At 42.0% G+C, this 17517-nt stretch overlaps 1 protein-coding gene across 1 annotated transcript in view; it reads left to right on the forward strand.

Annotated features, from left to right (window-relative positions):
* Positions 1-1217: 1217 nt before the first annotated feature.
* The window catches only part of ptprz1a (protein tyrosine phosphatase receptor type Z1a), a 76300-nt gene continuing 60000 nt past the window's right edge, over positions 1218-17517 (forward strand). Inside the window, exon 1 of the mRNA XM_083666370.1 lies at positions 1218-1433. Within this exon, the coding sequence (XP_083522496.1) occupies positions 1370-1433 (64 nt within the window). The 5' untranslated portion in view covers positions 1218-1369. The remainder of the gene's footprint in view (positions 1434-17517) is intronic.

The following is a 17517-nucleotide window of genomic DNA, read 5'->3' on the forward strand; positions in this document are numbered from 1 at the left end:
TTATTGTATTTTAAAACTTATTGTATTGTTGCACTACTCTGTGGCACTGTAACTTTTGCATTTCACTGCATACTTGTATGCACGTGACAAATAAAGAATCTTGAATCTTGAATCTTGAATCTATTATTTGTGTAAAATGTTGTGATTGTCATGAATGCTCATATGAGTACTTAAAAATACTATAAAATCCATATGATAAGTATGCATTTTGTTTGGCAGTTTATTTTGTCAAAGCCTAGATTTTTCTTGTAATATTTATTAAAAAAATAATATTGATACAAGAAGTATAAGATTTATAGTAGTTCCCTTTATCAGACTATACACTTTTTATGAGATGTTTCATATACAACATATCTATGTCGCCCCTATATGTCACACATTACATATTTTACGATATGAATGTGGCCATATTCAGGTGTGTCAGAATACATGAAGTATAAGCCATATAAGGGACACATATACAAATTGAGTATTCACATATGAAGCAGAGCATGTACACATTTACAATGTTAGCCATAATAATATTATAGAGATTTAGAGATATTTTTCATATGGGATGAGCTTGCTTTACTACATTGTTTGTAAACAATGTGATTGTAAATAACCACTGTATAGCTTCAAAACATGGTTAAAACTATATTTTTGTTTTTCTTTAGCTCTGTCTATGAATTTCACAGTGTTTACATTTCTCCAGCCCCATCCCTCAACTGTTTACCAAAAAGTGGCAGGGGTTTTGTTATTGTTTGAATCCCAGATTGCCTCTTTAAAGAAAATATATGAATGAATGTGTGGGTGCTTGTGTTTGTAAGAGGTATTTTTAATATTCAGACTATGGGATCCTGAGTTAGTTGAGTTCAACTTGAGTCAAGTGCATAACTTTGAATGAATTGTGCCCAAAGTATGACTACTCAGTATCTAAAGAAGCAAAAGCAACTAAAAACTGTCTGAGCTAATCAACAACACCCCAGGTCAGGGCCAAACCAGGACAAAATGTTAAAGAAGTGGAACATCCCTTTAAGAGTTTGGTGAAGAACATAAAATCAAAGATTCATCGGTAATTCAAAGGAAATTAAGTAACACATATTTATTCAGAACCAGTCCAGTGTCAACATTCTTGGTTGGCTGGAGCATTGTTGTGGTTTGTGGGAGGCGTACGCTCCTCTCTCACACCCACACACTCACCGTCTGTCTCCCAGTATAACCACCGCACCAGGGACACACCGACTAAAGAGGAGTGGGGAGAAACGACACAGCAACTACACAAGCATGAAACAAATGTGAAACCGTCACGCTTACCGGGGATACGATTCCCAAGAACAGTACCTTACCTTTGTGTTGTCTCTGCCAAGATTTGCGAGGTCTTTACACTATGGAAATGGCTACTTCAAGAGGCTTTATATTTCTCGCTCAGCTCCTTATCGTCTGTCAATTAGGTAAGAACTTTGAAATTCACGTTTCCATTGTTTTTTCTAAACAGTTTTAATGCCTTTGTGTTATTTCCCCACTTGGTGGGCCGACGCACTCCGTTGTTGACAGTCAATGCAAAATTATCTCAGCCAGGCATTGTGAAGATCAGGTACACATGTAATTGGCGACTCGTTTCTAAGCCAAATTGTTTTATAGAATTTATGATAAAAGGGAAGTTGGGATAATGATGCAGGCAACGTCTTTCAGAGCATTATTTTCCAGATAAACCTGGTGCGTCAAGCGTTGTGCGTCTTTGGAGAAGTTCAAGGGCCAAGTTGTCATGTCCAAAAATGTTTTTTTCTATCGTATTCTATCTTTACTATCGTATTCATTTATTAAAACTCTGCACAATAGATGTGTTCAGAGGACAATATTGTCATGTTCATTGCACTTGATTTTTTTACAGAAAGTTTAACATCTGCACTGTTTTTCTCAATACTAAAAAGTTGTATTTTCTTCAAATGAATACGTTCGCATTAGTCGAGCATATCGTATTTGGTCCGTCACGTCTAATCTGGAGCTGTCAAGCATGAAAAGGTTGGTTTCGCTACGGTAGACTATATCAAGCGTTTTTTTTGGCCAGGCGGGCTCGTAGTGATTGGTTGGAAGGTGCTACCGAAATGAATAGTTTGGCAGCCTCAAGATGCCTGTGTACTGGCTGGCTACTGACTAAAATTGGACATTAAAATTGGACATTAACTACCACTATTATTGGGTTTTCCACAATTTACCCAGATAACAAAATATGCTCTGAAGTCTTTTAACATGTCAGTAGTTTCATACAGACATATTATTTCCACAAATAATCCATCATTGTTTTTCTTGTTATATTGTTTTGTTGAATTGTCATTTTATCATTTCATGTATGTACAGACACCAATGACAAGAAGGCAAAACAGGCAAATATTTGAATCAAATCATGTACATATTCCCTCAAAACTGAGTGAAAAAATAGACTAGGTTTTCTTAATCCCCCCTGTTGGGTCTCAGCCTTCCAGCTTCAATATGGCACACACATACAGTACAAAAGTGCCAAGCAGGAGACTGATATGCTTGGTTTAATCTTTTGGGTGAGCTGTAAGACAAAGACTTTAAAAAGCTGGCCAAAGCCAGTTTGCTTAAGCGATGGGAACCTTTTGTGACTAGGCTTGTGAACTGGGATATCAAATGGGTTGGTACCTGCTCAATGCTTCACCATGTGTACCCCCACTACCACTCCCTTCCTCTCGTCCCTTCTTTCTTTGCCCTATTATTTTGGGCTTTGATGAAACATGGAGGACAAAGGAGGTGCCCCTTAGTTTGGGAGGTAGGAGAGGAATTGATGGGCAAAAAAATACACAAAAGTGAACTGAATGCAACACATACACTGTGCCATCTGCTTCCTGATTAGATTGGCTACAGATTGGACATTTTCAGCAGTGCTCCTCTCTCTCTCTCTGTTGAAGAAGTCTCCATGTCTGTTGTTTCAGAGCAGGGAGTTGGTTGACAGGTGGCCATGTCAGTCAATGTAGCGTTTGTCAGTTTGTCAGTCAGGCGGACTTGCCGGTGGGGTTCTGGAAGATACGCTCATTCTGCATGTCTTGTCTACCTAACTGTGAAGGATGTGTTGTATTCTGGTGAACCAGCTTCTGATGCACTGCCACTAGAAACGTGCACATCATCAGACCATACTTCAGGTTGTCCACTTAGCTAGCTTTTATCACACACTGAGCAACCACTAAACAATGGGCAGCCGTTCCGTGTAAAAGGAGCATATCAAATTGGGTGTCAAATGAAAGCTAAGAGTCTATATTTTTGGGAAATGAACTGAGAAATACATTTCTCAACCGTCTTCCATCATAAGAATAGGGATAAGCGAAGGCTTTGACTTCTTGTCAAACATATGGAAAAGCAACTAAGAAAACATCTACCAGAAAAGTCTTAAGAGGTTGGTAACAGAATTGGTAACAGAATTGGTAACAGAAAACAAATTGGTAACAGAATTACCAAATCAAATCAGTAATGGAATTACTGAAATTGAATTGGCTATATTCAATTATTGTACAGGTACAAACCTTTTGGGTTCCATGTAGAACCCTTTTCACAGGAGTTCTACATGGAACCAAAAAGGGTTCCAAAAGGGTTGTTCTTCCACAGGGACAGAAAAACAGTGGCAAATCAAACAGTAGTAGTAACAAACCACTGCATCAACATCCTCATCTGATGCTTCAATAAATCGAGACTTCATTGTTGTTGAGTACCTTGGGAAAAGCAAAGCCAGCAAAAAATTACATCAAAGGATTTATCTTCATCATTAATGAGCGCACAGACACATATGGTGTGTGTGGTGTCCCAAAGACAGATTCATAGGATCCTTCCCACATCAGTTGAAGACAATAAATAACTTTTTCATTTTTCAGATGCTATCTCTGAGGCAAACTAGAAGCAGATTGGGTGTCTCTGTGAGTGTTTGCACATGACATAGGCCTACTTGTATTTTATTTGTTGGATCAAACAATTACTATGGTGTCAAGGTAGAGATTCTCAGCTTTAATTCAGTGGGTTTTTTTCAGATTAGGTTCACCATTTAGAAAGTACAGTTTTTAAACATTCTCCTCCTATTTCAGGGTTCCAAGAGTACTGGAATAAATCATATAATGTCAAAATAAAGTACTTATGTTTAGTATTTGGTCGACAATCCTTTGCATGCAATAACTGCCTGAAGTCTGCGATCCATTAACCCCACCAGATGCTGCGTATATTCTCTGGTGATACTCTGCCAGGCCTGTATTGCAGCCATCTTCAGTTGTTGTTTGTTTTGAGGTCTTTTTGCCTAAAATGTTGTCAGGAAATGAAATGCATGTTCAATTGGATTTAAATCTAAAGATTAACTTGGCCAGTCAATAACTTTCTGCTTTTTGCCATGGCAGTATGTTTGAGGTCATTGTCTTACTGTATGATGAAGCGTCATACTATGAATTTGGAGGCATTTCCTTGTACTCGAGCAGACAAGATGTTTCTGTACACTTCAGAATACATTCTGCTGTCAGCAGTACATCATCAATTAAGACAAGTTATCCGGTTCTTGTGGCAGCTATACATGCCCAAACCATAGCACCCCCTCCACCATGTTTCACAGATGAGGTGGTGCGCTATAAATCTTGGGCAGATCCTATTTTCTCCTAAACTTTCCTCTTGCAATCACTCTGGTACATGATAAAACAAATATTATCTGTCCACAAGACCGTTTTCCAGACCTCTGCAGGCTTTTTAGGTACTTTTTAGGAAACTGTAACCTGATCATCCTTTTTGAGGATATCTAGTGGTTTGCACCTTGCAGTGAACCCTCTGTAGTTTGGTTGTTCAATGCTCAGACCAGGGGCCATTGGCAGGCACAATGCTTTTTTTTTTTTATTAACAGGAGAGAAACTTGTACAGGGGGGTAGTGGGGGTGAAGAGGTCTTTATTTTGCAATGAATTTACAAATTGTTAATGTTGGTGAGTCTAAGTTTTTGGATATGTTTCTGATAGTTCAGCCTCATAATGGCTTCCTTGATTTTCATTGAAGTCTGTTTGGTTCTCATGTTGACAGACACCAATAAACTCCAAAGGTGAATGCAAAGTCTACAATATCAATACTATATATTCACAGCTCTCTGATGCCTGCACAAATGTTGTGACGGAACACACCTTACTAACCAGAAAGACCTGTCAATCCAATTTTCCAATACCTTTGGTGCCCTGAAATAGGGGGACGATGTATAAAAAGGGTTGTAATTTCTAAATGGTGAAACCAATCTGAAAAAAAACCCATTTAATTAAAGATGAGAATCTCTACTGTTTTGTTTGATTTCAAATCCAAACTGTTGGAGTATAGAGTTAAAATAAGACAGAATGCTTCCTCTTTCCAATACATGACACTGGAGGACACTGTTTCTTGTGTTTTGTGAGTTTGTATCAATTTCCTATTTAAATGATATATACATTGTGACGGCCGCCGGGGTGTGCGGGCGCGTCACGGACCCAAACACAGTGTAAGCAGAGAGATCCACACCAGAATTACAGTCAAAAATATTTATTCGATTAGCGGGGAGAGGGAAATGATAGAGAGAGGGTGGGGTTGAGAAGGCGTCGTGTCGTGCACGGGCCCCGCAGGAGATCCGTCGTCGGGAAGATAGCAGGGGGTTTCGGTACACGGTGGGTGGTCCTCTTACGTTCCAGGTCGGGGCGGCAGCAGGGTAGTCAGACAGGCGAAGGTTGGCAACGTAGCGGGCTCTCGGACGGTCTCGGGGTCGGGCTTCAAAGGGGGCTCTCATATGGTCAGGGATCGTACACAGGTCGACGGTGACTTGGCTTACTCTCGCTCTCATCCACTACTCCGTGGTTCGCCTTAGCAACTCCTTCTCTCTGGGTGCTCCGTGGGCTCCTTTTGTCCCGTCTCTGCTGCTCCTGCTGATGCCCTTCACCTGTGCCTTGATGGGCAGGAACTCCATGTATGGGCATACGGTGCTTATCTCCACGGGTTGCAGCTGTGGCCCCTTGGGGCGCAGGAACTCCATACATGGTCCTGCCAAAGACAACACGGGGCAAGAGAGGGACAGCAGAAACAGCAGAGACAAAGCGAGGCGAGATATACACTCCACTTACCACCGTCCCACACTCGCGCATGGGCTTAGGCATGGGGCGGGCGCCACAACATATACAGTGTATATATATATATATATATATATATATATATATATATATATATACTCACCGAGCACTTTATTATGAACACCTACAGGTGTACAGGTTCTCATGGTGGAGGTGGTGTAATGGTGTGGGGAATGTTTTCTTGGCACACTTTGGGCCCGTTAATACCAATCAATCATCGTTTGAATGCCACAGCTTGTTTGAGTATTGTTGCTGATCATGTGCATCCCTTCATGGCCACAATTTACCCATCTTCTAATAGCTACTTCCAGCATGATAATGCACCATGTCACAAAGCAAAAGTCATCTCAAACTGGTTTCATGAACATGACAATGAGTTCAGTGTTCTTCAGTGGCCTTCCCAGTCACCGGATCTGAATCCAATAGAACACCTTTGGGATGTGGTAGAACTGGAGATTCACAGTTTGAAAGTGCACCTGAAAAATCTGCAGGAATTGCGTGATGCAATCATGTCATCATGGACCAGAATCTCAAAGGAATGTTTCCAACATCTTGTGGAATCAATGCCACGAAGAATTTAAGCAATATCACGAAGGATTGAGTTTTGAGAGCAAAGTGTATCCAGTATTAGTATAGTGTTCCAAATAAAGTGGTCGGTGAGTGTGTATATATATATATTGTATGTATCTATCTTTTTTCTATTTTAGCGACATCATCATGTACAGAATGATATTCAAATCCATAAATTATGCATTTCTATGGGGGACCCATTTAGTCATTCTGTTACTGTCATTCTGTTACCGAATGCAAATCCACTTCACTTACTGTAGCTCAACAACCAAAGGAGATATTTTCAAAGTATCATATGATACTGTAGCTAACAACCCACTCTTTCTGCAGACATATTCAAATCTTAATTTGGAGCAGATATTTAACAGTTTTGGGGAAATGTGGATACATAAAAAAAAGATGGTCATTCCTTTACCAAACATTGAAGCTACACAGTTCTTAAAGTAAATGTGTTGGAATTGTTAGAAGTAGTCCTTGTGCATAGAGCTGTATAGTTTGTTCAACTTTGCTATCAAAGGTTTTTGTTTGGCAGACCTTTGAAAGTGAAAAATTGATTCTCAGGGTCATTCTGTTACTGTGGAATTGCCCTAATACTTTATGCTTAAACAGAGTGTATTTGCATAATCTGGAAAACAGTTGCTGTATATGGGTCAAACAAGCTTAAATTTGAGGATGACCGTTAACTGTGCAAATCACATTACCAACATTAGTTACTTGGTTCCTCTCTTCCTTTAAGTCAAAAACAAAAAGCTTTTGCTCATTGCCATCCTTTTCTCTCCCTCGCTTGGTCTCCTTGTCCCCCCTCTCTTTTCTTTCCAAACTTTTCGCTTGCCTCCCATCTCTTTCGCCTCTCTCGCCTCTCTTGCCTTTGCTTGTCTTCCCATCTCTTTCTCTCTTATTTCTCTTTATTTGACCCAGTCTCTCCCTCTGTCGCTGAGGGAGCTGCGGGACATCCTTTCCTGGGGCGGTTTGGCAGCGGCCCCCTTAGACATACCCTGGTTGCTGCAGATTTCCAATCGGCGGCAGCAGGGGTATTTGATGACCAGATTAGTCGGTATTAGGCTCAACGGCATTCACTCAAGCATGCACAGGGGTCACACTGAGTCGCCCCTCTTTTTCTCCCGAGCTCTGGCTGAATAGGATTGGGGTTACGTGGGGGGAACGCCGAGCCAAGGCTCCATGGTGGGGCCCAGGACTCTGGTTCTCCTCCATATCCTCAGTCGTCCCAAAGCCTCCTCCTTGAATTATGCTGTCAGAAGGGCGATTTGTGTATGTGTGTGTGTGTGTGGGGAGGCTGGCAGAGCGGGACAGTGTTCATGTGCGCACAGCAACACAGCAAGGGGAAAGCATTGTGTGCGTGACACTCGATGGCGCACCGATTTGTCCCGGGGGCGGCGGCAGTGCTGGAGCATGACACTCTCACACTGTGAGGCTGGAGGCTGGGAAGTGTGAGAGCGTAGCATGTAACAACCGTCACAAGAGTGTCACAGCAACGCATTGGCTCACTGGCTCCCAGGCCCTCCCCAACACCTTAGCCTTGTTCTCACTCTAAAAGAGTGATGGAGTTCAGGTTTCAAAACACTTCTGTTGTCATTAGTCTAGTCGCTGTCTTTTCCCTCTTTTCATCCTCACTCTCGTTGTTTTTATCTCCCTCTTTCACATACATTATTTCCCACTTATATTCACTCACTGCTCTCCTTTTTTGTTCCATCTGTTTGTTCAATGTTTTTTCCCTCCCTGTTCTCCTCAGCCTTAATCTCTCATTTTCTCTCCTCCTTTCACATTTGTTCACCCTTGCACCTTTTCAGCCTTCTTGTTCCATTCTACTGTGCCCCCCCCCTCCCTTCACTGTTCTCTTCCTCTTTCCTTCCTCCTCCCACCATCAGTATCCCCCTACCTTTTCTCCCCTCTCTTCATTTGTCTCTCATTCTCTCTCTAGTGGGGGTTTCCTTGGTTGGCCAACCATCCTGTCTGGCGTTGACAACCAGGCTGTGCTGGTTTGGTTTCCCCCCTGGCACTCTGCCAGCCTGGTGCTCGCTGCCCATGACTGTCCACTTAAATGGACGACAGGGCAGATCCGGGTGGCCCATCGTGCAGCTGAAAGGGGGCTGCTCACACCAGGGCCACTGGGAGAACAAGAGGAGTCCCGTAGAGTGGCTGGTAGAGAGCCATTTGATTTCTCCCCCTCTCTCTCTTCAGCTGCCTGTTAGTGTGTGGTCTCTCTTAACTGTCCTGTATATCGATGGCTCTTGCTTCAATACAGAATACAAATCCAAAAGTGACTTCACCAAGTCCAGCAAGCAAGGGACACAGTTGGTCAAGGTGCTTTTTTGCAAGGAGGGTTTTGGGACCTTCTAATTTTTCATCTCACCTCATGAAGAATGGAATAAATTGATGCAATGAGACAAATGTTACTACAGTACATAATAGATTCATCAGGCCATTCTTTCTGAATACATGTGAGGTATTAAAGTACTAAAATGTAGGGGCTTGAAGGAGTGAAATGTTGACAGGGTGGTGACTAAAGATGAATGAATTTGAACCTGGCAGATAATGCACACTGGACACTTTGACAGAATCCTTAACTGAAGACCATGTGTTGTGTAGTTAGCACATATTTTAGGTTTACAACTGGGATAATTGGTCACAACATGACCAGCTGGAATCTTTCCGCCACTAAAACTTCCTGAGGGTGTTCACACCCAGGTAATTTCAAGCTATCAAGTTTGTGAGGTTTTGAGTAGTTTTGGTTTTTAACACCCCCAATGTTAAAGTATTTGAAATGGGAAAGCTGATCATAGAGCAGTACTTAAGGGCACCTTCTCATTGGAGTGACTTAGTGTTTGTTTGTGGAGTGTTTACAGGCTGTGTGTCTGTCTTTGACCCACCATCGAACCGTCCAATTCAGCAGCTGTTTACCCTCAAGGCACACAGCTAGTCTAAGACAAGTTGAGTCAAACTGGTTCTTTGCATTTCTTCCATAGATGGCCTAGGGCTATTTAGCACACCTTCAGTCGATAAAGGGAAATTGTTACTGGACTGTACTTCACGTATGGGGCCTCCCATTTAACAATAGTGGGAGAGGTCTAAATTGTAATATTTGGTAAAGAATAAGCCGCTAGCCCCTGGATAATTGTGGGGCTCTTCACATGTCTGTCATGTTTGAATGGAAGCTGAAATGCCTTTTGTTCCCTCATTGAATTTGCTTGGAAGCAGGTCTCAAGAAATAGCTTAAATGTTTTTGTCTTTTGAATTGCAATGCTGCACTACTTAAAAGGGAAAGCATAATAGCTAAACTTATTCTGTGTGCACCCAACTGAATCTACTCAATTACAGTGTCTCTTAGCAGACCTTTTTGGGTAAGCACTGTAGCTCATTACTAATGGTTTTTTTTTTGCTTAGTGTGGCGACCCTGACAATACCAGATGAAAGACAACTAGGTACAGGTGATCATGTGGGCCTGATGAAAGCCAGGTGTGCTCAGAACCATGATGATGACTAACACCAAAGCTACATGACATGAGAGTCCTGTTTTCTGTCCCCCATGGTGCCCATTTCTGGCAGACGCAGAACAGCTCCTATTTGGTGGAGGATGGCATCTGGCCTCAGCTGGTGGTGGGCAGTGGGTGGGCAGCACTAATGTGCCCAACAGGCGACCGGAACCTCGGTCAGGTACATTTGGAATGGCCAGAAACTCTACAATTGTGCTCATTCGATCATGTTGTGATGATTACAAATACAAATCATTTGTTTAACATATGTAGAAGATAAACAAGAATGAGTGCATTTTAGGGCCAGTCAAAAACAACCAATAGCAAATTTGCCCTCCAGTACCTCTTCATCCGATTCATTACTCTGATCTGATGAGAACTGGCTGACAGATCCTTAAGAAAGTGTGTCAGGGTCAGTCGAGGACAATAACTACCCAAAGAGTTACCCATATCCCCCTCGCTTTGTCTTGAAAATCCAACCCGCCTCCGTGCCCCTTCATTTTCAATTAGGTTATCACTCAAAATAGCTACTGTTGTGAATCCCCAAGGCTAGGCCAACATTGAAATAATGGGTGATCATTAATGAGTTAATGAGTAATTGTGCTGATGGATGGTCAAGGGACAGCCGAGTGGATTAATGCAGGTGAAAAATCAATTAGCATTTAGGCTAACCCCTGAGCCCTGCTGAGTGGCTCCCACTGAGCATGTTCAGGCTAGAGTTGTATGGTACTGTGTCATCATCATCTCATTGTTAAAGTGATACTCTGCCAAGAAGAAACCTATGAAAGAGGACTCAACAAAGATGTTCCAGGTACAAGAATCTTTGATACAGTAACTAACTTTTTTGTTAGTGAGGCACAGAATTGAGTGCTCACACAGAAGTGTTCAGAAAAGAGTGCTTGGAGGAGCAAGCAGAATATGTTGTAGCGTTGTGACCCTCCTCTCTGCTCTGCTAGTCACCCGAGTCGACCCATGTGTCTGCCGTGAGGGCACAGGGAAGGGATGTTGCTAGGAAGTAGAGTCATGCTTGGTCATGCTTGGCAGTGTCTGGTTGGGCCTCCTGTTGTGTCTGCATGTTAGGGGACAGCAAGGAATTCAATTCAATCCCTTACTAACTAAAACACCCTTGTAATTTGTCCTTCTTTGTACAATAACATAGGGACTCAATGGTGCCATCAAACTGGTTAAATTGTCACATCTTAGGCTACTCTAACAAAACTTGAGAGAAAGTAATGTTTATGATTGTCAGACTGATTCAGTTACAATCCCATATTTTTCTCACCCATCTTCAATCATCAAATGGGGTGCTATACCATAAAGGAAAGGAAAGGCAAGGGAAGAGGGAACCATGAAAGACCTCTTCTCTTCACCAGTAAGAATAAACTAGCAGCGGAGACTAGCAGCGGAGACTAGATTAGATTAGATTAGATTAGATTCAACTTTATTGTCATTGTGCAGAGTACAAGTACAGAGACAACGAAATGCAGTTAGCGTCTAACCAGAAGTGCAAAATAGCAGAAAGTGCAATGAACAGTATTTACAGGTAGTGCAATATATGATCAGTAGTAGTGCAGTATAATATAGTATAATATAAGCAGTATAATATAGCAGTGCAGTATAGCAGTATGTGAGTAGCAGTAGCATTATAGCAGAATAAATAGTTACAGTATGAGCAGTGTAGCAACATATGAGCTGTATGGGTAATGCAGTCTAGCAGTATATATGTATTAACAGTAACATGAGGTAGATGCAGAATAAATATAAATATGGAATGCCGTATAAACAGCAGCGGAGACTAGCAGTGGCGACTAGCAGCGGCGACTAGCAGCGGCGACTAGCAGCGTTCCCTGTTTGTTTGTTTTATTTGCGTGTGTTTGTTTTATTCGTGCATGGTCAACATTATTGTTAATGTCCTCCTCTTACCTTCCTGGGAGTCCACACTGTGGATTATTTGTTTTGTTGGATTAATCCTGCTCTGGGGAAATAAACCTGTGGCAGCAACATTGCAAGTCAAACCCCCGACACTCAAATAAGCTCATCACTCATCAATCAGGGGACTGGGTCAAACCCGACATTCCATCTGAAATACTAAGGAATTACAGAGAATTGCCACACACGAGAAAAAGAAGGAGAAGAGGAAGAGTGAGACAAAGACTGAGGAAAATGAAAAACAGGATTCCACTGCCAACCATCCTACTTTCAAATGTTTAACCACTAAGAGGGAAAATGGATGAACTGCGAGCGAACACGAGATACCTGAACGAATACAGAGAAGTATGTGTGAATGGCCTTCACGGAAACATGGCTGACGGAGGCGGCGCCAGGTGACAAAGTCAGCCCCGAGGGATTTACCATCATTCGAATGGAAAGACAGAAAGGAGTCACCAGAAAGGAGCATGGAGGTGGGGTGTGTCTACTGGTGAATGACAGATGGTGTAAAAACACAGTAGTAAGGAAACAAATGTATACACCGATATTGAAATGTTGTCCTTGTCCTTCCGGCCCTTTTACCTCCCCAGGGAGTTTCCCCAAATATTCATCTCTGTGATATATATGTATGCTAAAGCGAATGCAGCAGAGACCGTTTTTAATATTACTCAAGAATTAGACTCCATCTCACCCAATGTCCCAAAGTTTGTACTTGGCGATTTTATTAGATGCACCCTTAAACTCACCCTAACCACATATTCTCAGTATGTGACTTGCCCCACAAGAAAAGATAAGATAATTGATCTATGCTACGGCTCAGTTCCGAAAGCATACATTTCTATAGTAAGAAGGATCGGATCACAATTTTATTTTTTTGAGACCGACATACAAAACACTTTTGAAAAGAGAGGGTAAAAAAAAAAACTTCCAAGTCTGGACAGAGATTCTTAACAAAAAGAAAAGGGTGTTTGCTGAAGGTGACGTCCAAGACAGAAAAGAGATCCAAAGAGAAGTTAACAAAGACATCAAGAAAGCACGCATTCAATATAAAGACGAAGTTCAAAACACACTCTCTGGTGGAGGACACGTGCTCAGCCTGGCGAGGTATCAAGAACATGGCCAACCATTTTAGCGCAAAATGTGTCCCCCCTGCCAAGATGAGAAAAACTCCCTCTTAATAGCTAACGAGTTAAATACATTCTTTACTCATTTTGAAGAAACGAGCACTCCCCCACAAGAAGTTGCGAACGGAACATCTGACTCGCGCACAGAGGAGGAAGGCGCTCGTCCAGCTGATGCACTCATCGTGAAGGAGGAGGACGTTCAGAGAATCATAATGAAAACGAATGCAAGAAAGAGCCCAGGACCGGATAACATCAATGGTAAAACGCTCAAACATTGTGCCTTCCAGCTAAGTGGCATCTTCAGTTCCCTATTACAAATCTCCCTATCCAGGAGCTCCCGTCTCTCTGGAAAAAGTCTATAGTAGTCCCTGTTCCAAAGATTCCTTGTACCTCAACTCCCAATGACTACAGGCCAGTGTCTTTAACATCACTCGTAGTTAAATCATTGGACAAAGTTGTTAAGTCGCACTTAATTAATTCCATTAAACATCTCCTTGACCCTCTCCAGTTTGTATATAGATCGGATAGAGGCACCGATGATGCCATCATATGTTTGCTAAACCTAATCTATACACATCTGGCGTGTAGAAAGAAGACCCACGCACGCATTTTGTTTGGAGATTTCACCTCTGCGTTCAACACGATATGCCCCACTATCCTAGCTAGGAGACTACAGGAACATTTTGGCTTGGCCACTAATTTGGTCTCTTGGATTACCCACTTTTTAACGAACAGGAGCCAGCAAGTACGCTTCGACAATGTCTTGTCTGACGAGCGCACAACATCCGTCGGCTCCCCACAGGGAAGTGTTTTATCGCCTATACTGTATATACTGTATACTGACGAATGCCGCAGCGAGTTTCCAGGAAGATCTCTAATCAAGTTTGCAGACAATACTGCATTAGTTAGTCTATTGGAAGACAATGAGAAAAAACATGGCCCGGTTATCAATTATTTTCTAGACTGGTGCGATAACTCTTGGTTAAATTTAAACGTGGAAAAAACAAAAGAACTGGTCATCGATTTTAGGAGAGGAAATGTCCCTAAACCATCCCCCACAGTAATTAAAGGGGAAAACATTGACATAATAGAGGAATACAAGTATCTTGGGCTCAATATTGACAATAAATTGTCCTGGGAACAGTGCACGGATGTGATTCACAAGAAAGGAGAATTAATTTTTTAAGACGACTCAATTTTTTTTAATGTAGATCGCACCATACTTCTTTTATTCTACAAGTCATTCATAGAAACCATACTCAGTTACTGTATCACCTGCTGGTTTGGGAATTCAAAGGTCACTCAGAGAAATAAACTGGGAAAACTAGTGAAAACGTGCAGTAAAATTATTGGTCAGAACCTAGCGGACTTGTCAATCATATATGAGAAACGCTTTATCCAAAAAGCCGACAAAATCATCTCCGATACTTCCCACCCACAATAGGAAGAATTTCAGCTCCTCCCTTCCGGTCTCAGATTTTTAGTTCCAAACTTCCAAACTAACAGAGCAAGATACTCATTAATTCCTAAAGCAATTCATCATCTAAATAAAAACAGTTCTTCAGTAACGTATACAGACTGTTTCAACACACTCATCAACTCATCTGAACCCCTGCACATACAGGAGCGCATGCGCGCACGTACACACATGCACTAGCACTTCAAATGGAATGAACTGACCATGGACAATGCATTAGTACTTTACAATGGAATTAACTGGACAGTAATAACAAACAACACAGTTATGGACAATCATTTTACTATTTTGTGCACTAATGTTTTTTATATGTTTTTTTATGTACGTACATGTGTATGTGTTGAATATGTGTGTTGTGTTTGTTTGTAAGTGACGCTGCAAACAAATTTCCTCATGGAGGATAATAAAGTTGTCTACTACTACTAGCCGCAGAGGGTCTCTCCCCCTCCTTACCGCTCGCACATACACACTCAGCACCCACCCACACACACTCTCAGGAGATTCTGGAGCATGCACACTCCACACCCACACACACTCACTCTGAGGATAATCTGGAGACAAAGTTGGGACATTTACTTGTCCATCCGACTTAGATGTGGTTTTGTCACTCGTCTATTTCAGTTGTCCCCTTTTTACAGAAAACTCAGTTTAAAGCTCCATGTGCTCGATTAGATTAGGCCGATGTCTAGACAAAGCCATGCTAAAACTGCCCCACCAGCCCTCCATGTTCAGAATGAATCCGTTTTGCATGTGGAAATCTGGTTAAAAACCTTTTACCACAAGTTGCCTAAAGCGACTCTTTTGTGGAGTGGGACAGTCTTATCCACTGCTCATCGCTGTCATGTGTTTCGAGGGAACAGAGGACACAGTGGTTGTCTTGTACATGCATTTCTTTCAGACACAATTGTTCATGAAGAGTTGTGCGCGTGTTTTTTTAGCACATTCTGTGTGTGTACAGTATTTGCTTGTACATTTGAAAGTTGCTGATGGATAACCTTTTTTGACGAATGTCAATTGCTTTTCCTCTCTGATGTATCATGTGCTTATTTTTGGTTTGTATTCTTGGTGTGTATCTTCTTCAACCCTATGGAATTGTCTGCATGTTAGGGGACAGCAGGGAGTTCTGTGCTATCGTGAGACCAGTGATGGTGGCTTCAGTCCCTGTATCTAATGCTAGGCCATTGATATCCCCAAGCGGAGATGGTGCTCATTACTGTGTTCAAGATGGTTTAGTGGATAGTCAAGTACAGACTGGCATCTAGCCCAGTCCTGTCCTGCATTTCCTCACACACACACACACACACACAAACACACACACAACCACACACACACACACACATGAGGACAAACACATGAGGACAAACACACATTACAAACACACACACACACAGCCTGAGAGAGACAGGATCTCTTGGGCCAGACTACAGAGGGCTATCATGTTCGACACTGGCTTCCTATTTAGATACTGTCAATGAATGAGTCTGTGTACACAATCAGGGTGATTGCGTAACCACCTTCTGCAACCATGTACGAGCATGACCCTGACATTTTCTATCAGAATATTGCTAATGACATTAACAACAAATTGGGCGCAGAAGCTGTCATTACTCATGGTTTCATAATTTCTGTTTAAATGACACCCAGCTAAAATAATTCACATTTGCAGGCACATGAAAATTGGGACTTGTGTTCATTGAAAGGTTCAAGACGTGAGGTCATGACAGGAGTAGACTGAACAGTATGTCCTAGCTGGAGCAGGGTGTCGTGTTGGGGCTGTATGCATACCCCGGTGGGTCAGATACCCACGGGGGTTTGGGGGTTTATACCTTTTCCTTTCTTGCCGGTTTTTATGTGTTACATGTTTGATTCTAATCCCTGAGTAAGCAATTCGCTGAATAAGATGATGTATAGCCATACCAAATACATTTTACGATGCTCTCAAATGTCTCTTTGTTCAGAAATTAGACACCGCACATAATATTTTATGTTCTTTTTTTGTGGACCCTCACAGACTTGAGTCGGGCTAGTATATAAAAAAAGTTATACGAGATTGTTATGACGGAACTATACCCTTTTGGTCCCTTTTTAAATCTCTCCTCATCCTATAAACAAGCCAGTTTAAGTAGAAACCCTTGCATCCAGAATCCCACTCTAAATCTTTAGAGACGTTTGACTGTGGAAGTAATGATGAAGCAAAAAAAAGAAAGAGGCAGTTTTTCTCCTCCACAGGAAGCCCATGTGAGGTTTTTGCTGGGATTGTCACTGCAGAGGTTGGCACAGTGGTTGGCAAAGGTTGATCTCATTTAAGGTAGACTTCTGAAAAGGTAAATAGGCCTAATATTTAGGTAATATTTACTCACAGCCTGATAGAGATGGAAACTCATGGCTTAACATACTAACTTTTTGAACACAACTTCAATCTCAACCCAGTGAAAGATGGAGTGCTATAAGGTCTAGAAATAGATTAAGGGCTCTCTAAAAGTGGAAATGATATAGTCTCACTGGGACCGGCAGTGAGAGGAAGTTGGACTGAATCTGTGGCCATGGCAATGTGTTTGAAGACCGGGGGAAGTCACTGTGGCTGGTGGCCATCAGGAGGACCACTTGTTTTCTGGGTACTTTGGGGCCATGTTTCTTGCATACTGATTGGCTATGGCCAGATGACCACAAGAGTGAGATCAGCTGTGTTGAATATGGCTGGCTACTGCACTGGGCCTACCTCACTCTATTGTACTGTAGCTCAGTTCAGCTGGGAACGTTTGGATGACGTATTAGAGATGCTGGATAAACAAACATTCCAGGCTCTGTCTGTGTGTTTTGAACTGGG

This window comes from Argentina silus (genome assembly GCF_951799395.1).
Source record: "Argentina silus genome assembly, chromosome: 3".
NCBI classification, from domain to species: Eukaryota; Metazoa; Chordata; class Actinopteri; order Argentiniformes; family Argentinidae; genus Argentina; species Argentina silus.